The following is a 25056-nucleotide window of genomic DNA, read 5'->3' as shown; positions in this document are numbered from 1 at the left end:
GTTGGTCCCGATTAAATCCGCGGATAACGGATAAAATGCTCACCCATATGTGTATTAGTTTCAATTTAAAAAATAGATGTTATAGTCCAAAATTTATTCTAGTGCGATGGCGAAATCCCTTTTCTGGGCCGTGTTCAAAACTTCAAATCCGCTAAAGATTATAAGAAAACCAAAGAATTGATGTTGATCCTGTTCCTGACTTCCTGGTTGGGTATTTGTGCAGAGGATTTAGTAGTCATTTAGCTAAAACAACAAAAATTCAAAATTAAACCAAAAAAGCCTAACGAAAATTTCTCTGGAACTGTCCAACATCTAAAAACCAAAATCAGTCAAAGCTGGTTTACAATTCCCAGTTGGTAGAATCATTCGTTTCTTAAAGAAAGGTCGTTATGCTCAACGTGTTGGTTCAGGTGCTCCAGTTTATCTCGCCGCTGTTCTTGAATATCTAGCCGCTGAGGTATAAACAAAATTCCATTATTTTCAGTTTGTAAGTTTTGATTTTGAGATATTGGATTGAAACCCTTGATTTACGATCTGGGTTTTGTTTAATTTTTGATTTTGGATCTGGGTTTTTGTTTAATTTGATTCTGATTGTGTTTTAGGTTTTGGAGTTGGCTGGAAATGCTGCCAGGGATAACAAGAAATCAAGGATTACACCAAGGCATGTGCTTTTGGCAGTAAGGAACGATGAAGAATTAGGAAAGTTGCTTGCTGGTGTTACTATTGCTAGTGGTGGAGTTCTTCCAAATATTAACTCCGTTTTGTTGCCAAAGAAGGGTCTTGAGAAAGAAACAACACCCAAGTCTCCTGGACAATCTCCCGCTGGAAAGTCTCCAAAGAAAGCTTAGATCTAGTTTCTGTTAACTCTGGGTACAGTCTAGCCTATTATGTAACTAAATGTGCAATGAAATGAAATCTAGAAACTCTGGGATGGGATTATTTTGGTGGTCCGAATGATCTGTTTTCTTTTTGGGGATTAGTTTTTACAGATTTAAATCTGATTCGGTCTTTCAATGTTCATAAGCTTCTTCGGAATAAATTGATCTGCTTTCTTGACAAATTGACTGTTAAATCCTTCATAAGCTGCTAGCAGTCTATCAAACATTGCGTCTACTCTCACAATTTCTTAAATGTTGTTTGATTTGTTTCCTTGGCTTTTCAATAGTATGAGCAGCTCAAAAGTGTTCCCTTCTTAAATCTCATGGTCAAGCCACATACTACAGTAACTTAAGTGACTAGAGAACAGACACTTGATGGTTCTTTGACCTATTTCATCTATTCCAATAAAAGTATTTGATGTTTATAACTGCTGAATTCACTTATAACACTTATATAGATATTTGAATGTAGCAGGAGCTTTTAATTCTCAATAGTTGCAAACATGAGGGCAGCTGCTGGAGCTACTACCGTTGTCGCATATCCTTTCTGGTTTGCTAAGATAACTAGACAAGATTTCTGGCATGTAGGGAATCATAATTGTTTTTCATGTACTGGCTGCTTAGCATGCCTTGTTTATTGCAGACAGATTATTTTGGTTTGATTGCGCTTCTGATCTGAGAACTTATATCAATGCCTTGACTTACTATTGATAAACAAGATATCTAGTAATTTTTCTCTGTAATGACTAATGGGGTTCTTATTGCAACACAATGGGTTACTCACTCAATTGACTATGCATAGTTATGGGAGACAATAAGTGGAGTTAAAAAGTAAATTAGAGCCAATAGATACTATAAAAAGAGACAATTTTGGTTATGGATTCATCTATCAAAAGAAGGGTGGTACGCGCTGTATCATGGCATGGCTTCTGTCAAAGGGGTCGAGCGCGGCATCCATAATAGGGATCCAGACAACGGTGTAATTGGTCTTGTTGGGTTGTCCCATGAATTCTTGTAATTGGACAGTTGAAAGCTCTGAGTGGGATATTTCATGATCAGTAATGAACAGTGAACATTCTTTTCCTGTAGTTGCAGGAAATCCCACAACCACACAAATATAAGAATCTATGAATTATTAAGTGATCATGGTAGAAATTATCTTTTTATTATATCAAGATCTCAAGATCAATTACAAGAAGATACGAAACTCTAAGTTTCTTTTACACAGACTTTCTCTCCTAATTTCTTGACCAAGGATCCTAAAAAGAACTCTCTCTCTCACAAGGCCAATCTACCCTTTATATAGAATATCACATAGTGGATGACAGCTAAGATATCCCCTTATTTCGGAATGACCGTGCGCTATTATCGCACATTTATACCTGCCTACATAGCAGATCTTCCATACTTCTCACAGATCCTCACATTTTACTCGTGATTATGCTGACTTCATCTGATACGTCATCTTGACTTAACTATGTGCGATCATATTCACTCTCATTATATCTTCTTTTCTTCGCATAATTTGTATGTGCGATACTTTATTCCTACATTTTGCCTCTTCTCATATCGTTCTTTCCGTGAAATGAGCGAAATGAGAACCTTTTAATCTTTGTTATCGCACATGTTCAACTTTTCAAATTCGAACCCACCGACACACCTCTGGATTTTAAGATTTCTTTTTTAATGCGTATCTTTTCAACCATACATTTCTTGACACATCTTTTTAACCGCCTCTTTCTATCCGTTTATTTCTCGCATTAATAAAATAAAGCCTCGGGAACGGTGAATAACTTCCCATTTTAAGTCTTTCTTTTTATTTTTCTTCTTCTTTCTCTCTACTACTGTATCCTTTCTGTACTATTATTTACAGTTCAGTTTCTCTTTCATACTGTTCTTCACGTCCAGATTTAATCTTATTGTTTTTCATCATTCTCATTCTCATTCTGAAAATGGTTATATCAATTGCTAAAAAGAATGACTTGGCCTTCACAGCTTTCAAAGAAGAACTCGGCAAAGAGGTTATTCACTCACTCTTCCCCCTGGATGTAATTATTCATCCAAACTCACTCTTGATTTGATCAACTCAGAACAATGGACAAATCAAAGAATCATTGTTTCCTTAGAGCAACTTCAGAATGGTCTTCTTATTCCGTTGTATAATCCTAACATCCCTTTATTCTATGAAATCCTTGCTGACAAGCGATTTGCTCGAGTCGTTTTTCAATTGAGTGGTGATGCAATTAGAATAATTCTTGAGTATGCTCGTCGCGCAGCAGGATTGGGAACTTCTTATGAATATGCAGTGGAAATGAACTGTATCGTGATAGAGTTATTGACCCCCGTGAATATAATCTTGATAACTTCTTTCAGCATTACTACGTGGCACTTATGAAAAATGAATCTACAAAATGGGCCATTCGCATAAGAAGAAATGAGAATATCGATGAAGATAAGAGAATAATGCGAGATGTCGATTGGAATAGTAACTCCAACAAGACTTGTCGTAGATCCAATGATTTGGGTTGGGTGAATTGTCCTGTTACTGTAACGGGTCCTTATGTAGCTGGCAGAGCTGTTGATAACTCGGATCTTCCTATTCTTGAGAAATTTTCTCATTATCATCCTTGGGAATTCATCTTGTCCGAAGAAGAGAAAAAGGTATGTAAGATCTTCGCACTGGTATTTTGACCTTCACATTTTTGTTATTTTCGCACTAACATTTAAATTCTCATATATTAGACTATAAAGGGGAAAGATAAAATCAAGCAAGCTAAGAAATCCATTGAAGACTCTCCTTCGCGGAATAATAAGGTAAGGAATATTCCATCTTTCGTTTTAACAATATTATTGCCTCTATTTCTTATCATTATTATTCGCATATGTGAGTTCTTCTGGTGTCAAGACTAAGAAGAGGATCAAAGTCAAATCTAAAAGAACTCAGTCTTCTTCTTCTCCCTCAAAACTTGAAAAGAAGCGTAAGAGAGTATATGATTCCACTTCAAATACTGAATCCACCGACGATGATATCCTCGCATCTGAAGACTCATCAATTGATTCTTCAATGAAAGTCTTATCTAGTGCGTTTTTGGATTCCATGACTTCTATGGGTAATGATGAGTTAACTCATACCCTTGAAATGGTATCAAAAATTTGTGATGCTCCTCGCTTAGATGATTCTTCACTTCGCAGAGCTTCATCTTTTTTAAGTCCCATCTTTCAATTTTCTTTTGGTATTCTGGTAATTTCTATCCCTTTTTTAGTTTTTTTTAACAAGTTTTAATCTTCCCATCATCGTATCATTTTCTTATTCTATATCATTAATTTTTTTTCTTCGCAGATGTCTCGCATGTCATATGCAGTATCCTCTGATTATGAAAGAAGACTTCAATCTCTTTCAACTAAGAATTCCAAGCTTGAAGCTGAAGCTTCTACTTCTGCGAATAAGATATCAGAGCTTCACAAAAGGAATGATCAACTGACTGGTATTTTATTCTATAACCATTTCTCTGTCTTATGCCCACCTTTTTTTTTATATATTCGCTTTTCTTGAATTATGTATTCTTGTAGAAATTTATCGACTCTCCGATGAAGAAGCCTCTTTATTTTGCTCTGCCCATCATCCTGTTGATGATGACAATCTTTTGAACTACCTTAATTCTTCTTTAAATAATCTCACTGAAGATAGAATAAACTCCCTTTCTTTTGAAAAACTCAAATCAGAATACCAACTCCCCAGTATTGATCATAGAAGTGCCCTAACCTCTTGTAACGGCTTCAAACGTCGTTTCTGGGAATCCAAAGATAGAATTAAAGTTTTATAAACAAAAAATAATTCCCTTATTGATGAGAAAGATAAAGCTATTCTTAAGGGTGCGAAAGAATTAGGAAATTTTCAAAAAAATTTACTTGAAGTCCAAGTCGAGCGAGATTTAGCTTTACGCGATAAGGAAGCACTCATGGAGGAAAGAAATCTTACCCGATCTCAGCTCCTTATAGAAAGTGAAGATGAATTTAAATGGGCTGCTAGGGTTTTGAATGATGCTAGAACTGATTTAGTTGTAAAAGTGAGCCTTGAATCCGAATACACTGCTTTACTTAAAGACATTATTTCCAATAATGAAGGTCATTTACTGCTCTTTTGTACTTGCGATTTCTTCTGAAAGAGAAAATATCTTTTTTCCAATTCTAACCCCACTTTATATTTCGCAGAGAAAGAGAAGAGCTATGTTGAAGAAATTAAAAAATTGAAGAAGCAACTAGAAGAATCCCAAAGGCTATCAGAAGATTTGGGTGCGAAGTATACTGTCCGTGATTCCAAATATCGCAAGCTCAAGAAGAATTATATTGTTACCATCTCAAATAATAACAAAGATGTTATTCGCGGTCGCAACGCAGCAGTTAAGATAGTGTGCGAAGAAAATAATATTCCCATTTCCAATTATCCTATTGAATATGTTCCTCCCAATGAAGATATTCCTTTTATTTCTGATAGTGAGGCTGAGTATGAAGAATACGAAGAAGGCGAAGAAGAAATTCACGATTCTGACGTTGAGTGAAGCAATAATGATAATTATAATCAGAATAATAAAAATAATCTGCACGAAGACTGATTGTTTTTTGTCGTTGTAGATTATTCTTTCTGCTTCTTGTATATCCTTGTGTCTTTTTGAATTTTTCCCTTTTAGTGTTCTTCTTGAATATACATTAGACTTCTTAAATATATTGATCATTTTATTCCCTTTATTTTTATATTTGTATTTGTCAAATACCAACTTTTCTCATGTGATCATGAGTTTATTATATGGGGAAAGTAACATCTTTTTTGATGCTTGCATTCCCATTCTTACCTCTGTTAGTTGACGCAGAATGATATACTCATGATCTTGTATGTTTTGCATATCTCAGTCATGTACTTGTGCGAATGTTTTCGCAACGTATGATAATAGATCATAACTCTTATGATTCGCAACATATATCTCTAGAGGTATTATTGTGCCTTCCTAAGTAAAGGTCTTATTTTTCCTGTCTCCATTTTTCTGTGCGACGAAATCGCAGTTGTATTGTTACCTCTTCATGTTTTCTTGTACGACGAAATCGCAGGACGTCTTTACATTTTACTGTATCGACCCATTGATCTCGTCTTAACTTATTCTTGTATAATTACCTCTTCAGGTTTTCTCGTGCGTAAATGCGATAAGTTTTACTACTCCCGTGAGTAAAAAACCTCATGACATTTACGTCTTTGACACAATTCAGCTCCCTAACAGAGGGTGACGTCCTTATGTTCCTCCTAGTTTCCTCTTCAAGGAGGCTTACCTCTACCGGGTTAAGGTTGGCTCCTCCCATCTGGTAATTCAACAACCAGTTGATTTCGCAATCTCTTTCCTTCCACCGATGAGGTTTACGGTTACGAGATTTCACCCTAAGTGGGGTATCTTCGGACCGAGTGCATCATAGTCAGGACTTGTCAAGAGTGGTAAAGTAGGCTCCAACGCCCCTCGCACTCTTGAATCAACCGTGTACCTCGACGCCCTGATCGAGTTTCTGCACTCCTTGGGAGTTATCCCCAATCTTTCGATTTAGAAGTCCCTCCCAGATGGGATTTCTCGTTTTTCTCACCCCAAAATCTCCATGACTCAAGTTCCAGGGTTGGTATAGCTTTCCCTTGAGTCATGATTAACTAGCTTGCAAATTATGACGTGCTTTAGGTCTTAATTTTTGCCTCTTGCATATATGCGAACTAGGGTGCACGCCACAATCGCATAGCTAGGCTCCCTAATTGGAGTCTTTATCTCTGATGCCTTTTACTAAGGTCTTATTTCTGTCTCTTAGTTATAAGAGAATCTCTGTAGAAGAAAGTAAATATTCAATCTTATTCATTCCACCGAACAGTACATTCAAATTCAAGCAAATAATATTTCATGCTTATATCTTTCATATATCTGTCTTTCTGCAAATAACATCGCAAGCTTTTATGACTTTTGAGTAATATAACTCTTAGTACATATAACTTTTATTATATAGTTACTCATAAAAGAAACAATTTTTTTTTCTTCAGACTGCTTGTGCAATATTCTTAGGTTCGCAGATACTTTTTTCTCTTAAGGTGTAATATTTCTATGTTTCATGGTGCGAACATTCTCAGAAGATTCTGCCTAAGTATCATTCTTTCCAGCTGTTTCAACTCTAGACACTACGTCCACCATTAGTCTTTCACTCCTTTGATTGTCTTTAACATGTTTCTTCCAATTTCTTCGCTTATTCTCTCTTTTTTCGCACTTATCCACATCAATTTCTTGGAAGCTTTTTCCCACGTTTGGATCTACCCTTATTATTCCAATTCCTTGAGGTACCGGAAATTTTATGCATTGATGAAATGTCGAGGCAACCCCCAAAATACCGTGCATCCATGGTCTTCCAATTAGAGCATTGTAAGGGGACTCTACATCAACAACACAGAATGTGATTTTTGTAGATAGACTATTCAAGGGGATTCACATTGTCACCCCTCATTTAGGCTTATTAGCAGTACCGTTGAATCCATAAATCTTATAAGTGGACAGAATTAGTTCGTTATCTTTTCCTCCTATGGTCTTATATGTGTGATAAAAGAGGATGTCAACCAAACTCCCTGGATCTATAAGTATTATGTCAATTTCCCATACGTTTGCATCATCTTCTTCCTCCTCATCATCGTCTTCTAATTTTGCTTTGGGATTAATGCCAAGCTTTACCACTAATGGACTCTCATGTGATTCTCCTCCTCTTGGTGTGTCTTCAGCGCTGAACGAAATGACTTGTTTTTGCCAATCTTTTAATGGCGATATCTTCGCAAGGTTAAGTATTTCTCTTCCATCATTATCTCTCGCATGCACTCGACTTAAGATATTATCATGAAAGTCTTTGATTTTTTCGAAAGAGTGAATAATTGAATTGCAATATAAATTCTTGGCTTTCGCATCCAATTCAATCACATATGTGTTTTTTCCTTTCTATGCATTGTATGCGTTGCCTCCAAGTGGTGGTGGTGGTGAATTCTGTTGTTGTTGTACTAAGAAGTGGTTTAATTTTCCTTGTTCTATCATTTGCATTATAATATTTCTCACACTTCTATAATTATGCGTTGTATGCCCATGAAAGTGATGATACGCACATAAATCCTTACTTCTTCTTCTTGATGGTGGCTCATTTCCCATATTGAAGGGCTCAGGAATATCTTCCATTAAAATAACAGCTTCCCAGACTTTCTCTATTGTTGTATTCAATGGCGGAAGTTTTATTTGTTCCCAAACTATCTTTTGGTTTCCTTGTTTCTTATTATAATATGGTTGCTGCTGTTGTTGACCCCCATAAATTTCTTGTTGGTTATCCATTCTTTGAATTTTATTATTTCCTCCCCGATTTTGAAATTGTTTTTCTTTGTATTCTCTTTCAAGCTCTTCTTGATCTGTACTTCCCATGGCTACTAACTTTTGTTCTACCTCAGTTCTTTTCTTTCCCTGACTTCCTTGAGATGGATTCGCAACTGCATTCGTTATCCTTGGAAGTAAACTCGCACCCCCATTCGCATGGCTCATCGCAACCGGGTAAGACTCCATATCTCTTTGCTTTTCTTCTAAAGCTATATATTCTTCTTGAAATTCGCGCAGCTCTGACATAGTGCTGGTATCTTTTATTCTGAAGATTTGTGTATGTAATAAGTCTGTGGGGAAGAGAGCATTGATAAAAGATAATATAAGATTCTGTTCATCTACTCGTCTACCCAGTTCACTACACATAGTTCTCCAACGTGTTGTTAAATGTCGCAGACTCTCATTAATCCTTCTGCGAAGCCCAAATGTTGTTTCAATTCCCGGTCTTGTCATTTTATTGCTAATATATTGCCCCAAGAATATGTTCTGTAGGTGATGAAAATATCTTATGGCTCCTACTGGAAGCCCCTCAAACCATTGTAATGCTTCTCCAGTTAAGATGGCTGGGAAATATTTACACAATACTGTATCATTCCCTTCCCACTGCAATAAAGATCGGCTATAAGCCTTAATATGTTGTATTGCGCACGTGGTTCCATCAAAAATATGAATAAATGTGGGTAAAGTACACTTGAGTGGTATTATTGCAGTTTGTATGTGTCTTGCGAAAGGTGTTTTCCCAGCTTCCTGTACTGCTTCTTCTAATTGTCTTCTTCCACCAGTTTTTCGCACACAAATCATTTCTCGTAACTCTTCCATTTCTTTAAGAATTTCCTCACTTGTAGATTGATCTAAATCGTACTTCATAGGCCTTTTTAATCTCACTTGTCGCAATCTATTCTCACGATTATTCTGTCGTATGACTTCCTGTATCTCTCTCTCTTCGGTCTCCTCTCTTCTTCGTCTACGCTTTTCTCTTTCATCTCTTTTTCGTTCACGGAGTTCATTACTTCTTTCGTCTTCTTCTTCGCGTGCATATTGATCTCTTAATATTTCTTCACCATGCAATAAGATTCTTCCTTGTTCTGGATCATACTCCTCATCATTATCTCTCTCATGATGTATGCGATGATGTTCTCCAGTATTTTGATAATTGTCAGTCCTTTGACCTTCTTGTCTACGATGATGTTCTCATGGCTGCTCATATCGATCATATCCCAATTACAAGTTGTCATCTAAATTTCGTTCCCTTCGAGCATGTCCTTGATTAGATTGACTTTGTCTTAATAAACTTCTACTGGTTCTTGACCTTGATCTTGTGCGTGTTGCACTTCTGTATCTCTGATCTTGCAGTCTAAGGTTCTCTTCTCGCAGATTATCATTTTTTCGTATCAAATTCGCACGTATTTCATCTTCTCTTCATCTTTCTGTAATCAATCTTTGCCTTAATTCTGCGTCATATTTCCTTCATCTCCTTCTATCATTCCCGATCTTGCAGTTCTTTGGTCCTTTTCTTCAGTAGAATCAGTTTGTGAAGTATGCATGCTTACTCTATCATGATCGATAGGATTGTTCTGTTCTTGTGTACGTTGAGGTCCAATTGGATCTTCGTCTCTTTGAATATTTCTTTCTTCCATTTCTGGTTGATCTTGAATTTCACCTCTTCTTCTCTCAGCAATTCTTGTACTCCTTCTCGTTGCCGTTTGTTCGATAGTTGATCCAATTCTCACCATCACTCTTTCTTTTTGAGATTGAATTTCTAAACAAATTCACCAACAGGATTTATCACTCCGAGCTGTTTTCTAGCGCAAAATGTAGTTGCAGGAAATCCCACAACCACACAAATATAAGAATCTATGAATTATTAAGTGATCATGGTAGAAATTATCTTTTTGTTATATCAAGATCTCAATATCAATTACAAGAAGATACGAAACCCTAAGTTTCTTTTACACAGAATTTATCTCTCATAATTTCTTGACCAAATGATCCTAAAAAGAACTCTCTCTCTCACAAGGCCAATCTACCCTTTATATAGGATATGACATAGTGGATGATAGCTAAGATATCCCCTTATTTCGGAATGAACGTGCGCTATTATCGCACAGTTATACCTGCCTACATCGCATATCTGCACAGATCCTCACATTTTACTCGTGATTATGCTGATTTCATCTGATACGTCATCTTGACTTAACTCTGTACGATCATATTCGCTATCATTATATCGTATTTTCTTCGCATAACTTGTATGTGCGATACTTTATTCCTACATTTCCTTCAGCAGATCAAGAGTAACTTAAAATGCGTAAGTTAAAACAGAACAAGTTGTAAAACAGATCAAGAGTAACGTAACTTAAACAGATCAAGAGTAACTTGTTCTGTTTTTGTACAGATAAAACAGAACAAGTTGTCATACAACTAGCTAGTAACTTAAAATGCGTAAGTTAGTGAAGTTGCCAATTCAAGTGTTCACAATTTGACCCTTGTCTTGTTGGAACCATCAATATTTGAATAATATCATCTTTTGCACAAACCAAGTATGTTCACAATTTTGCTCAAAAATATCAAGCTGCAAATCAGAGTTTGGAACAAGGAGGTATATGGAAACATCAAAACCAACATTGAAGAGTGCAAGCAACATTTAACTTGGTTACACACTCATTATTTCAGAACTGATAGAGGACAAGCTCTAGCTGATGCTAGAAAGCAGCTCAAAAAATGACATGACATAGAAGAGAAATTCTGGAAAACTAAGAACAGGGATCAATTCATTAAGCTGGGAGATCAAATCACAAGTTACTTCCACAAAGACACAAAGAGTAGAACAAGAAGGAACAAGATAAAATCTATTCAAACTGAGGAAGGAAGTTGGATTACTAAACAACAAGAGATAAAGACTGCTTCACCAACCACTTCTCTCATATGGCTACAGCTGAAACAATACAACCCTCTACTGAAATCATCAATCTCATTCCCCAAACCATAACTATTGAAGATAATCTCACCCTCAACAGAAAACCTGAGCTTGCTGAAATCAAAGCCATTTTATTCAGTATGGAAAACGACAAAGCACCAGGCCCAGATGGCTTCCCACCAAATTTTTTTAAACTCAATTGGGACATTATTGGGAAGGACATTGTCTCCATGGTTCAACATTTCTTCTTATCTGGTCATCTGTTAAAGGAGATGAATGCCACTTTCATAGTTCTCATACCCAAAATTGATAACCCTTCTTCTCCTAGCCATTTCAGACCTATCAGTCTTTGCAACACAACCTACAAAATCATCTCAAATCTCATATCTCAAAGAATGAAACCTCTCCTAAAAAAAATCATATCTCCATACCAATCAAATTTTACCCCTAGAAGGCAAATATCTGACAATATTGCTATTTCCCATGAAATCATCCACTCTATGAGGTCTAAAAGAGAAAAAAAAAGAAACTCTGGCACTATGGGCATAAAAAATTGACATGGCAGAGGCTTTTGACAGAGTAGACTGGGGATTCCTAATGACAATTATGAAAAAAATTGGATTTGATGATGAATGGTGCCACAAGATCAACCAATGCATATCCACACCTACATCAGCTGTTCTAATTAATGGGTCCCCTGATAAATTCTTCAAACCCTCAAGAGGTATTAGGCATGGTGACCCCCTTTCACCTTATCTGTTTTTGTTTTGCATGGAATCTCTATCAAGGACTCTTCTGCATGCTGAGGAAATGGGTATCATCAATGGAATCAAAATCTGCAAAGCTGCTCCTCCTATCAGTCACCTTCCGTTTGCTGATGACTGTATGATATTCTGCAAAACAACCCCAACAGAAGCACACAATATTATGCAACTCATTCAGATTTTTGGCAGTATCTCTGGGCAACTAATCAACTTCCACAAATCTGGAGTTTTCTTCAGCAAAAATACTAATCCTGAGCTCATTCCTCAAATCAGTAATAATATGGGAGTTCAAGTACTTCAACTAGATGATAATACTTTGGATCATCTCTGTTTACTTATAGAAGCAAAATCAATTCTTTCAAGACTGGAGTTGACAACCTGAAGGTAAGACTCAATGAATGGAAACACACACCCCTAAATCCTGCAGGCAGAGAAGTAATCATCAAATCTGTCACCTCATCTGCTTGTATCTACCAAATGAATTGCTTTAATGTTCCAAAGAAAACTTGCAAGGATATCAACAACTTACAAAGAGATTTCTTCTGGGGAAAAAATATAGAAAACCCCTCTGGGTGTTACCCAAAGGCCTGGACTGCAGTTTGTAAGCTAAAAGATTTGGGAGGTCTAGGATTTATGAATGTGGAATTATTTAACAGCTCTATGATCACCAAGATAGGTTGGAGACTTGAGCAAGATGAGGATTCTCTTTGGTACAAACTTATGGATGCAAGATACCTTCTAGGCAGAAATGTTCTTAGCATGGATACAAAATCAAAAGATGGAGATTCTTGCATATGGAAAGGAATACTAGAAGGGATAAGCAACATTCAACATCACTGCTCCTGGAGAATTGGTAATGGCAGAAGAATTTAAATCCGGGAAGATATTTGGATACCAAACACTAATACAAGACTTCAAAAACCTCAACACTGCCTTCATCACATCAACAAGCTAGATTCCCTACTTTTACCAGATGGAAACTGGGATGAAGCTCAAGTATCAAATCTATTTCGTATTGAGGAAGCATCTATGATTTTCACCCTGAAGACTCACCCAAATAAAGAGGATAAAATTAACTGGAATTTCAATGACACGGGAGCCTTCTCTGTCAAGGAGTTGTACAAGGCAAAAACTAACCATCTATACAGAAATGACCCTCCAACTGGAAATTGGGATGCACTCTGGAACATGGATGTAGCCCCAGTTATCAAAATCTTCATCTGGAAATGTTCTCATGGAATCCTCTCCACAAATGCCAAAACAGCTAGCATACTTCACTACATTAATCCTATATGCATTGTATGCAATAGTGGGGAAGAAGAAAACATGTCCCACATGTTTCTTAATTGATCCACTGCTAAACTGGTGTGGCAGGAAATTCTTGGCAATTCTCACACTCTATTTGATAACAACACTATCTTTATAGACTGGCTGAATTCCTGGTTTCAACTGGGAAATATTGATTGCAGTATACATGGTACGACTTGTTGGTATATCTGGAAAGCCAGATGTGACTTTACTTTCAAACAAACTCAGCCTAATGTGGGAGCTATTTTTCTCAGAATTAAGCACCACTTGTGCACTCATAACAGAATACATGCTATTCCTGATCACATTCTGAACAACTTTCCCCTTTTACCAGAGGAAGCTGCCATTGACCTGCAAAATGGCAACTCCAGTTACAATTGGAATGTTGAAACATGATTTGGAAAGCATATAAGTATATGCACAATATACGACTTTGAGAACTCTATTTATCATGCGGCACTAGCTATGACAGATTTTGCAGGAAACATCATTGGCTCTAGAGGACATACAAGATACTGTGGAGAAAGGGGAGTCACAGGAGGACCAGACCTAGCTTTTCAGTGGGCCAAAGAGATGCAGCATACAAACATAGCCGTATCAGCTGAATCAATGGACATTTTAGATAGATTCAAGTTCCTCTACAATGAAGCTGTTCAAGGAAGATTTCACCTCTCCTACTATGAAAGAAGCAACATCCAAGAAGACCACAATGGAAATATGGTTATCAATCTCATATCTTTTGTTTTACTGAACCTTAGTCCTGTTAATCGTAATCAAAACATGGAAACTTTCAATTTAGCTATTTTGTGTAAAAACAAAGTTGGCAGGCTGAGTGGTTCCTCCACGGCCATTGCCAACAACAACTCTGTGTACTTCACTTAGTGCCTTTCTAGGCCTAAGTTTTTCCTATAAAAAAAAAGCACAAACCAAATCCTGTAGATCTTTCATATTGTCAAGGTGGACTGTTTCGGAGGGACTGGAATTTGGCTGATAAGCAGCTTCAAAGCACATTTTGCCATCTATCTGCATATTGAGTTCCATGCATACATATTTTATATTTATTTTGTGAATATATATGGGAACTTCATTGATTAACGTAACAATACATGATTAATATCTGCATATGACTTTATCTGTATGTTTAAGTTGTGCGGCTGCTGAGTATAACTTCATCTGTATGTTCCGCCAGTTATCTACTGGCGGCGCTATAAATAGCCTTTTGGGGTTGAATGGCCTCCAACTGCTTTATAAGGTGGCCATGTATTTAATTTAGCCGAGGTAATAAAATTGAAAGCTCTGTCAGAGCGTACCTGTAACTTATACAAGAATACACACATACATATATAAACAGTATTTTCTGAAAAAGTTGAATCAATGTGCATATAAATGCCGCTTAGAGCATTTGTACTGCTGGCATACGTACACATGACCAAAGCCTGTGATCCTGTGGCTAATGCTTTCATTCAGACATGCATATCACAGATGCTTCTCATGATCTGATAATAAACAGATATAGGGATATGACCAGTTAGAAGCCCGCACCAGATACATGAACATCAAATTGTGATGTTCAAAGTAACAAGACATTTGGAAGCTCAGTTTCGAGATTGTTTGTTTGTATTGTACATTCCTAAAGATTGAAACATCATTATATTTTCCTCAAATGAAATGTTCATTAAAAATAGCTTATATCACACCAATATAGCAATTTAGCACTTTCACATGCCAGGAACTAAAAACCACACACACGAAAACAAAAACAGAAAAAAAAATAAAGACAGAAAACTCAACACACTAAAAACACACAGACATGTTTCCCCTAATATCCACTATTAATTCTCCTGAACTTCTTCCTGATCTCGCCATTTGATCCGGTTAATGGTGAGAGGTTTCCCATTTTAACCATTGATTGTGCGAAATGCTCGAAAAATAGATTGTTGTTTTCAGCATATTGTTTAACTAAATCCATTGACGACTCATCTTTTTTTAAAAGAACTTGATAAGAGTTAAAAAGTCCCTTTGAAGCTAAAATGTTCTTGTAGTAGTAATTATCAAATTTGGCAGGAGAAACCAAGTCCATGGAAAACAGGTTATTGTCACCACCGGATCTTGGACAATGGCTTCGCAATTGATTGGCGTACACTTGTTGAAGAGTGTAATCAGCATGGCCGTTCCCTGATTGGTCGTACAACCTTTGCCTAAAACTAGTGCACCTAGCGTTTACAATGGTGTGGCTTCCTGAACCCATTAGATTGTTGTACCAAGCGAAGTTTTAAAATTCAATAAGCAGATATTGAAGTTTTTCACTTTCAACTATTCATTCAAAAATTTCACGTCTTCATTACTCACCAGAAGGTGCAACGAGATCGACAATATTAAGGCCTTGAATCTTGAACTTAGTAAGAATTGTTTGGAAGGTATTGTTTGGTTGAAGAATGTTTCTGTTAGAACCACTTAAGCTTGCAGTCTTGGAGTCTCTCCTTCCGAGTTGAACCGCCTGATAAACATGAGCATAGAAATTCTAATGTAGTTGTGAGAATAATTCTTTGTATCTTCATTGATAGGCAAAAGCCTGATTTATACATGTTTACACAACTAGATAAGGCAAATAGAAGATACACCTAACAACTAGATAAGGCAAATAAAAGATACACCTAACAATATCTAGGATATATACAGAAAGAATATATATGCAGTTACAACCAAATAACAAACACAATAATGTCAAGTTGAAGGGAGATATTGACACAGGTGCAGTGGGAGTAGCATCTACGACATGACTTTTAGATTCCGCTGAGAGAGCAAGAGATTGAAGGAGATACAACCGACCAACTCTACGGCCTATCCCAACTAGCTTCCCGGTTTTGAGATCCTGTATAACACAACCAAAAGGAAAACAATATGTGTTATAACCTTGATCACACAGTTGACCAACTGAAATAAGATTCATTGTAATATTTGGAACAAGAAGCACATCTGGTACATATAAGTTATTTGAATTGTTGACCAAGCCTATATGACTTGCAGTTACTGTTGATCCATCAACAGCATGAATCTTAGGGGTGATGACAGGATGGAGACTTTCAAAAAACTTTTGATTAAAAGTCATATGGTTTGATGCTCCTGAGTCGAGAAACCTTTTGTTGAATAAATACCTGAGGAGATAGAGAAGGCAGATGCAGTTGTAGGGTTGTTACCAATTGAGAGTGCTTGTTTAATCATCTCTTGAATATCAACAAGGTTTGATGCTGAACCACCACTAGGTACAACTAATGCAGATGAGGTTGTCGATGTTGCATATGGATCTGTTGCAGATGAAACTGGAGCTGCCGTAAATCTGGTAGGTGTATTGAATTTGTTTCCTCCATTAGCATTGATCCTTCTCATGTTTCTTGAGGTTGGTGAGGTGCAGAATCTAGATGAGTGACCAAATTCCTTACAATACCCACACTGTGTTGTGGGTGTGTCAGGTATTGAGGCAGCAGGTGATGTATTGGCCGATGGGAGATTGCAGTTCTTTGCCAAGTGTCCAAAGGTCTTGCAGTTATACTGTACTTGAGACATATCACGTTGCACTTGAGCATTTGAGTTTCTTGGAAAATTGTTAGGGCTGGATCGTGAGGGCACAACAAATACTCCTGATATCTCCGGTGTGATTCTTTTCCTTGTTTCTTCTATAATAAGTTCAGACAAAGCAACTTCCACCGTGGGAAGAGGTGAACGATGAAGGAATGATGCCCTAACAGACTCAAACTCATCACGCAAAGCCATTTGAAACTGAACTAAACGTGTTTCCTCTCTATACTTCTGCCCCAATTCCAAATCTACGGTCCATATTGGTTCCATGAGTGTTAATTGATTCCAGATTAAAGACATCTCAGAATGAAAAATAGAAATAGACTGATCATGTGATTGTTTCATAGATCTAATATCTTGTTCGAGTTTATACCTCTGAGCAAAGTTGATTTGGGTATACCTTTTCGAAAGAAAATCCCATGCATCTTTGGCTACCTCAAAACTTGTGAGTTGCATGCTTATGGAAGGAATGACTGTGTTTCCAATCCAAGTGAGAATCCTGTGATTGTTAATCTCCCATTCTTCTTTTGGATCCTTTTTCTGTGTTTCATTTTCTTTCCCCTTTTCAACAGAACTGCTTGCTGTAGGTTTCTTTTCTATACCATCGACATACTTCCACATACTATTTCCTTTAAGAAAACTCCTCATGAGGAATGACCAGTGATTGTAATTGGTTCCATCAAAACGGACAGTGATAGGTTGAGAATCTTCTCTTGACATGATTACTATGTTTTCTCTGGGTTGTATTTTCTCTGGATTGTATTGCAGTGGAAACTGGTTCTCAGATCTTTCCTAGCTCTAATTCCATGATAAACATGAGCATAGAGATTTTAATGTAGTTGTGAGAATAATTCTTTGTATCTTCATTGATAGGAAAAAGCCTGATTTATACATGTTTACACAACTAGATAAGGCAAATAGAAGATACACCTAACAACTAGATAAGGAAAATAAAAGATAACACCTAACAATATCTAGGATATATACAGAAAGAATATATATGCAGTTACAACCAAATAACAAACACAATAATGTCAAGATATATCATATCTTGATCATATCTTAACACCGCCCAGTTTGGACCACCAGCCTGCACCATATGCACAGTACATATACAGTTCATCAAATCCTATCATTTCGTCTTAGCATCACATCAGCCATATAGGGGGGTATTATGATGACGCCATGTATAATAACACCAAAGTTTATATATTGAACTGATAGATCATGGATAGCATTGTGGGTCAAAGTTGTAACGAGTTTTATACCAATACGTTTGAATCTCTTGCTGCTAGAGCTAAGACATCGGCACATGAGATAGTTTGTGGATATGCCTTATCCAATGCAGATTTAATGTCTTCGATGACTTCAAATCCTCGATCTGAGTTTCTGTTTGCGTTCGACTGCTTCTCGCTTCTTATGTTTCTACTATTGTCTAACAAAAGCGAGGCATCACAACCCTTCAAGGGAAGCAAGGAAAAAGTTAAAACAAAATACACTCACATATATTAATGAAAAGAGGAAAAGTACGATAGTTTAGTACTTTGTATCAGAAGTTAATGTCAATATTTTCTTAGGGAATCACTGAAAACCGCGGAATAACGGATCTTGAGATATTATGATGAATAATAACTAAACCAAGCACAAGCAACTATAATAATACGAGAAAGATAAATCAACTCACAAGACACAAGATTTATAGTGGTTCGACCAATACATACAACTTGTATATATTGTCTACGTTCACTTTGAGCCGCACCAACTCAAATCCACTATGAAGAAAAACGATTACAACGTCGTGTGAATCCCAGCAAATCCTTGGTTACACCGCAACAATTAACCGAGACGATAACCTTGTCCCTTGTTCCTCACCAATATGCTCTGAAAACGAAACCCTAACTTTATCCCTAAAATCTATACAAGAAATCTTTCACCGATCTCTTAATCGTTTTCTACACAATACAATTCTACAAGGCCTAATTACCTATTTATATAGGTTACAAACTTGGACACCAAGAATTCTAGCCGTTTTAGGAAACCCCTTTCCCAAAACAGTCACAGCTAACTTAGGAAATAATTAGTCTTCAATTAACTAACAATCTCCCACTTTGAAGACTCATTTATTGTCTTCAATTCTACTTTTTTTCAACTTTGGATTTGACGGTGCTAAAACATTTTCATGTCAGTGCGGCTCCCCTCCCAGATCCTCATTCTGAGAGACCAATTAAATCCTTGCAGAGCTTTAGCTTGTCTGATGTAACTCCCTTGGAAAACATATCTGCCGGATTCTTCGAACCAAGAATCTTCTCGAGTTTCAACTCTCCTTCTTCTAAGAGATCCCGAATGAAATGATAACGAATATCTATATGCTTTATCCTAGCATGATAGACTGAGTTGTTGGCTAAATGTATAGCACGTTGACTGTTGCTAAACCGAACACTATCTTTTTGTTCCTTTCCCAACTCATCTGACAAACCTCGTAACCAAATCATCTCCTTGCTCGCTTCTGTTATTGCTACGTACTCCGCTTCCGTAACATACAATGTTACCAACTTATGTAACCGTGAGTTCCAACTCACTGCAACTGACCCCATAGTATAAACATAACCGGTCGTACTTCGCCTTTTATCTATATCACCTGCGAAGTCTGCATCCACATAACCCTTCAAGATAGAACCACCTTTTCCATAACACAATGGTATGTTTGTGTTACCTCTCAAATACCTGAGAATCCACTTCACATCTTCCCAATGTTGTTTTCCTGGGTTGCTTGCATATCTACTCACTACTCCCATTGCATGTGCAATATCCGGTCTCGTGCACACCATAGCATACATTAGACTCCCAATTTCCGAAGAATATGGTACGTTAGCCATGTACTCCTTTTCTTCATTTGTCTTCGCACACTGCATACTTGAAAGACGAATTTGACTTCCAAGTGGAGAACTAACTGGTTTAGCATTCTCCATATTGAACCTTTTCAACACTCGTTCAATATATTCAGCCTGACTAAGCATAAGTACACCCTTAGCTCTGTCTCTTATGATCCTCATACCAAGAATCTGCTTTGTTTCACCAAGATCTTTCATAGAAAACTCACTTGCTAATTGTTTCTTCAAATTCTCAACTTCTTGTAGAGATGTTCCGGCAACCAACATATCATCCACATACATTAATAATATGATGTAGTCAGAACCGCACCTTTTGAAGTAACAACAATGATCTGCATTACACCGTGAGTAACCACCTCTACGCATGAAGTTATCAAACTTCCTGTACCACTGTCTCGGGGCTTGTTTTAAACCATACAAACTCTTCTTTAGCTTGCACACCATCTCTTCCCTTCTGGATGCTTCATGTAAATTTCTTCATCTAGGTCACCATGAAGAAAAGTTGTCTTTACATCCAAATGTTCAAGGTAGAGATCTTCAGAATCCGCTAGACTTAACACTACTCGAATAGTAGTCATCTTCACAACCAGAGAAAATATCTCGTTGTAATCAACACCAGGTTTTTGCTGGAAACCTTTCACAACCAACCTCGCCTTGTAGCTAATTTCTCCATTTGCTTCAGATTTCATCCGATTAACCCACTTGTTATGCAACGCCTTCTTACCTTTTGGTAATTTTACTAACACCCAAGTGTCATTCTACTCAAGTAATTTCATCTCATCTTCCATACCAAGTTGCAACTTGCCTGAATCATCAGCCGCTAGTGCTTCTTTAATATCTTCAGGTTCACCTCCATCCGTAAGTAGTGGATAATTCAGAGCATACCTTGGGTTCGGTTTTGGAGTTCTTGACGATCTTAGTACTTCTTGTAGAACTGTAGGAGTAACTCCCACTGCAGCAGAAGTCCCTTCTTGTAATTCTCCTCCATCAACAACATCGTGCTCTTCCTGTACCACACTTTTTCCAGAAACATCATCAATATCGATATACAACTCCTTATCGACCTTGCTTGATCCGACATCTTCAACATGTGATTTATTCCTGTCCGTGTACATCTCATTCTCATTAAAAGTGATGTCTCTACTTCTAATAAATTTGTGACCCTCGTAGTCCCAAAGTTTTTACCCATAAGCGTCATTTCCGTAACCAAGAAATATACACTTCTTTGCTTGAGCACCTATCTTAGACCTCTCACTGGGACTAAGATGAACATAACCAACATAACCAAAAACTTTTAAATATGAAAGATTTACCTTTTTTCCGGTCCAAACCTCCTCTGGTATCTTCATATCTAATGGACTACTAGGTGTCATATTGATTAGATAAGCAGCCATCTCTGTTGCATGTGCCCAGAAGGTCTCGGGAAAACCAGACTGCAACTCATGCACCTAGCACGTGCATTCAACGCCCAATTCATACGTTATGCTACTCCATTCTCCTGTGGCGTCCTTGGCCTCTCCAAACGAATTCCATTTGTAGCACATAACTGTAAGAATTCTGTTTTGTCATACTCACCACCGTTGTCTGACCTTAGACACTTCAACTTCAAACCATTTTCTGTTTCAACCAAAGCTTTCCACTTCTTAAACACTTCATACACCTCGAACTTATTCTTCATGAAGTAAAGCCACACCTTCCTTGAGTGATCATCAATAAAGGTGACATAATATTGGAACCCGCTGTGAGATGCAACATCAATTAGTCCCCATACATCAGTATGAACCAAATCAAGTTTCTCACTTTTCAAGGCTCTACCGCCTCTGTTGAAACTAACCCGTTTCTTTTTTCCAAGAACACAGTCTTCACAAAAACTCATATCAACAGACTTCACCTTAGGTAGATATCCTCATGAACATAGAATCTTCATGTTCTTCTCACTCATGTGCCCTAATCTTCTATGCCATAAGTTAGTGTCTTCACCACTGCTAGCCACTGCTAAAGTAGTTCCATCTGAAGTCCGATATAGAGTACCGACTATAACTCCACGAGCTAATACCATAGCTCCTTTTTTCACTTTCCAAATGTGTTTCGTAAGCACAACTTCACAGTCATCATCACAAACTTGGCCCACAGACACCAAGTTCTTCTTCAAAATTGGAACGTGTCGTACATCTTTCAATTTCCATGTCGAACCATTGACTTTCAAGATCACATCACCCAAACCAATGATGTTGCATGCTTCACCGTCACCTAAGAATACTTGGCCATAATATCCTTCTTTATAAGAGATCATAATACTCTTATCACCCGTTGCATGGAAAGAAGCTTCCGAGTCTATAATCCAAGACTCATCTTACTTGTCCTCAGAGAGTAGTAGAAAACCTTTCGTAATCACCTTCTTGTTATCAACAAGGATCTTCACCGGTTCCGAAGATGCAACTACGTTGACCTCTTCTTGATTACCTTTGTTTCCACCATTATTAACACCTTTGTTTTCTGGACAATCGCGCTTGAAGTGTCCTACTTTCTTACACGCCCAACACTTAACAACACCTCTAGTCCGGGATTAAGATCTCCCTCTAGACTTTCCTCTAGACTTCCATATAGATTTGTTGTTGTTGTTCCGATTTGAACTCTTGCCTCTATCTTCTTCCTGCAAACTTAAGGCCGAGCTTGAAGTACTAGAACCATAACCTTGTTCTATTCTTCTCTCCTCTTCAGCGATCAACCTTTGCTGCACATCATCAATCTTCAACTTCTCGCTCCCTGTGGATTTGCTAATGGTAGTCCTTGCATTCTCCCAACTCTTTGGTAATGACGACAACAACCGTAAAGCTTGAACTTCATCATCAAAAGTAATACTAACTTTTGAAAGATGAGAAATAATCGATTTAAACTTCCCAAGATGTGCTGAAATCGCTTCTCTTTCTTGCATCTTCAGGTTAAATAATTGTTCACATAACATGATCTTCCCCGAGGCTGATGACTTTTGATACAACTTTTCAAGTTTATCCATAAGATCCTTCGTACTAGTTTCCTCTTGTACGTTATTGTAGACTTCCTCCATTAGACATCTACGGATCACGGCTACACACTTGCGATCAAGAGTTGTCCATTCATCGTCTTTGTGTGCTCCATTTTTCGCAACTCCACCCAATGGATCAGCAAGGTATTTCTCATATAGGTAGTCTTCCATTTGAGACTTCGAAAACGCAAAGTTCTTCGCATTAAAAACTTTAACCCTAGCTACCGTACTTTCGTTATTATCACCCATAACTCCCACTCCAATCGTACTACGATAAACCCTAAAGTTCTAACCTGGCTCTGGTACCAGTTGTCAGGATTTTCTTAGGGAATCACTGACAACCGCGGAATAACGGATCTTGAGATATTATGATGAATAATAACTAAACCAAGCACAAGCAACTATCATAATACGAAAAAGATAAATCAATTCACAAGACACAAGATTTATAGTGGTTCGACCAATACATACAACTTGTATATATTGTCCACGTCCACTTTGAACCGCACCAACTCAAATGGACTATGAAAAAAAAACATTACAACGTCCTGTGAATCCCGTCAAATCCTTGGTTACACTGCAACAATTACCCGAGACGATAACCTTGTCCCTTGTTTCTCACCAATATGCTCTCACAACGAAATCCTAGATTTAGCCCTAAAAGCTATACAAGAAATCTCTCACCGATCTGTTAATCATTTTCTACACAATACAATTCTACAAGGCCTAATTACCTATTTATATAGGTTACAAACTTGACCACCAAGAATTCTAGCCATTTTAGGAAACCCCTTTCCCAAAACAGTCACGGCTAACTTAGGAAATAATTAGTCTTCAATTAACTAATAGTTAAAACATATACTGCGCTAAATATTATGTTAACCTGAACAAAACAATCATGGAAATGAAGCCTGAGCAACGAAGCATCCATTCGAGTCTCTTTTTGGACAGCTTTCGCAACAACATACCTCACAATTTCTTCATATTTTGGGCAAGATTTCTCATAAAAATTGGGGTTAAGATATAAAGAGTAAACTGGAGAAAATGCATGATATAAAAATAGTGAAAGAACCATGAGATGACTAATTTTAGTTTGAGCCATTTTTAGACCTTGCTATAAATTCACTCACTACTACTTGTCTAGTTTTTGTTTTCCTTAAGCGAAGTATATATATATATATGATGAATGAAATTGAGAACTAGGTTTTCATTATTTATAGAGTGAACAAAGATGCTGGCATGCAGAGTTGATAGGGGAGATATGAACAAAAAAAAGTAAGGTGGGAGTTGGTTGCAAGTTCTCTCCATTATCAACATATACATATATAGTTATTTGACTAATCAGTCAATCACTACATATGCATCATCTTTAACTAATTAACCCTAAAGGATAAAGTTACTTTCTTCTAGTCTGAACTAGTCTTCTTTACATTAAACTAAAAAAAAAAAAAAAACTGAATTAGTCTTAAAGTGTGCTCGGAGAAAAGCAGAGAAGAAAAAGAAACACAGGGTGGTATAGTACATCCAATTATTGGTTGTATTCAATGTAGTTAATATCGGATACCGGTTTGTCTCGGCCGAGGACCGGTACACTGGGACAACATTGTATCGGGGAAATCTCGGTTTCAAATATCGGTGTAATATCGGTTCTAAATATATATATATATATATATAATTTATATTGTTTCACAAAAAATTAGACAAGATAAAAATGTATCAATTTTAGAAAAACAAAACAAATTCATTCAAAACATAAGAGCCGACATGTGAAGTTCAAATTGGGAAAAGGGGAGCAACTTCATAACTTTAAAGTTCACTATATAGAATGATAATTAAACAGGGACATTACATTTTTAATCAAATTCATTTGATTCATCATAGATATCATAATCTTCCGTAGCTCCATCATCTCCACCAAATAGTCCATAATTAGAGTCGCACATCAAATCATCAGTATCATATCCATCATATTAAGAACATAGGATTGGACAAGTAAAAGAATTTGTAGTACCCCAACAGGGACTTGCTAAACCACCTCCAAGTGAGCTGCCAGCCCACATGATATACTCTTAAAGGATGCAAAAGTTGAATCTTAGTCAAAATGTGCTAGAAAGTGACTATCAATAACATAAGGCAGTAAAAGGATGTCACAATAATCAACTCTGCTAATCCCAAATCCTGAGTGAAACGAAAAATTGCTACTGCAGTGTGTAATGCCCAGTGTAAAGGAACAAAATCAAACCACAGAGAAGGAAATCTAAAGAAAAAATGTATCAAGATTT

At 37.1% G+C, this 25056-nt stretch overlaps 2 protein-coding genes across 2 annotated transcripts; one reads left to right on the top strand and one right to left on the bottom strand.

The window, feature by feature from the left end:
- Positions 1–316: 316 nt before the first annotated feature.
- LOC113350851 (histone H2A.1-like) lies at positions 317–1060 on the top strand (the record flags this gene model as incomplete). The annotated part of the gene is made up of 2 exons (XM_026594959.1): positions 317–457; positions 603–1060. Coding segments are annotated over 2 exons (387 nt in total), but the record flags the coding sequence as incomplete, so codon positions are not given.
- Positions 1061–15101: 14041 nt separating this feature from the next.
- On the bottom strand, positions 15102–23876 carry LOC113353128 (peroxidase 72-like). The gene is made up of 5 exons (XM_026596829.1): positions 23658–23876; positions 18127–18318; positions 17931–17948; positions 15632–15779; positions 15102–15520 (listed from the first exon to the last, which is right to left on the bottom strand). The coding sequence occupies exons 1-5, from the start codon at positions 23874–23876 to the stop codon at positions 15102–15104; spliced, it is 996 nt and encodes a 331-aa protein (XP_026452614.1).
- Between the last annotated feature and the right edge of the window lie 1180 nt (positions 23877–25056).

The sequence above is a fragment of the Papaver somniferum genome, chromosome 2 (genome assembly GCF_003573695.1).
Source record: "Papaver somniferum cultivar HN1 chromosome 2, ASM357369v1, whole genome shotgun sequence".
NCBI lineage: Eukaryota > Viridiplantae > Streptophyta > Magnoliopsida > Ranunculales > Papaveraceae > Papaver > Papaver somniferum.
The sequence above is the reverse complement of the archived record's forward strand: the minus strand, read 5'-3'. Positions and strand labels throughout refer to the sequence as shown.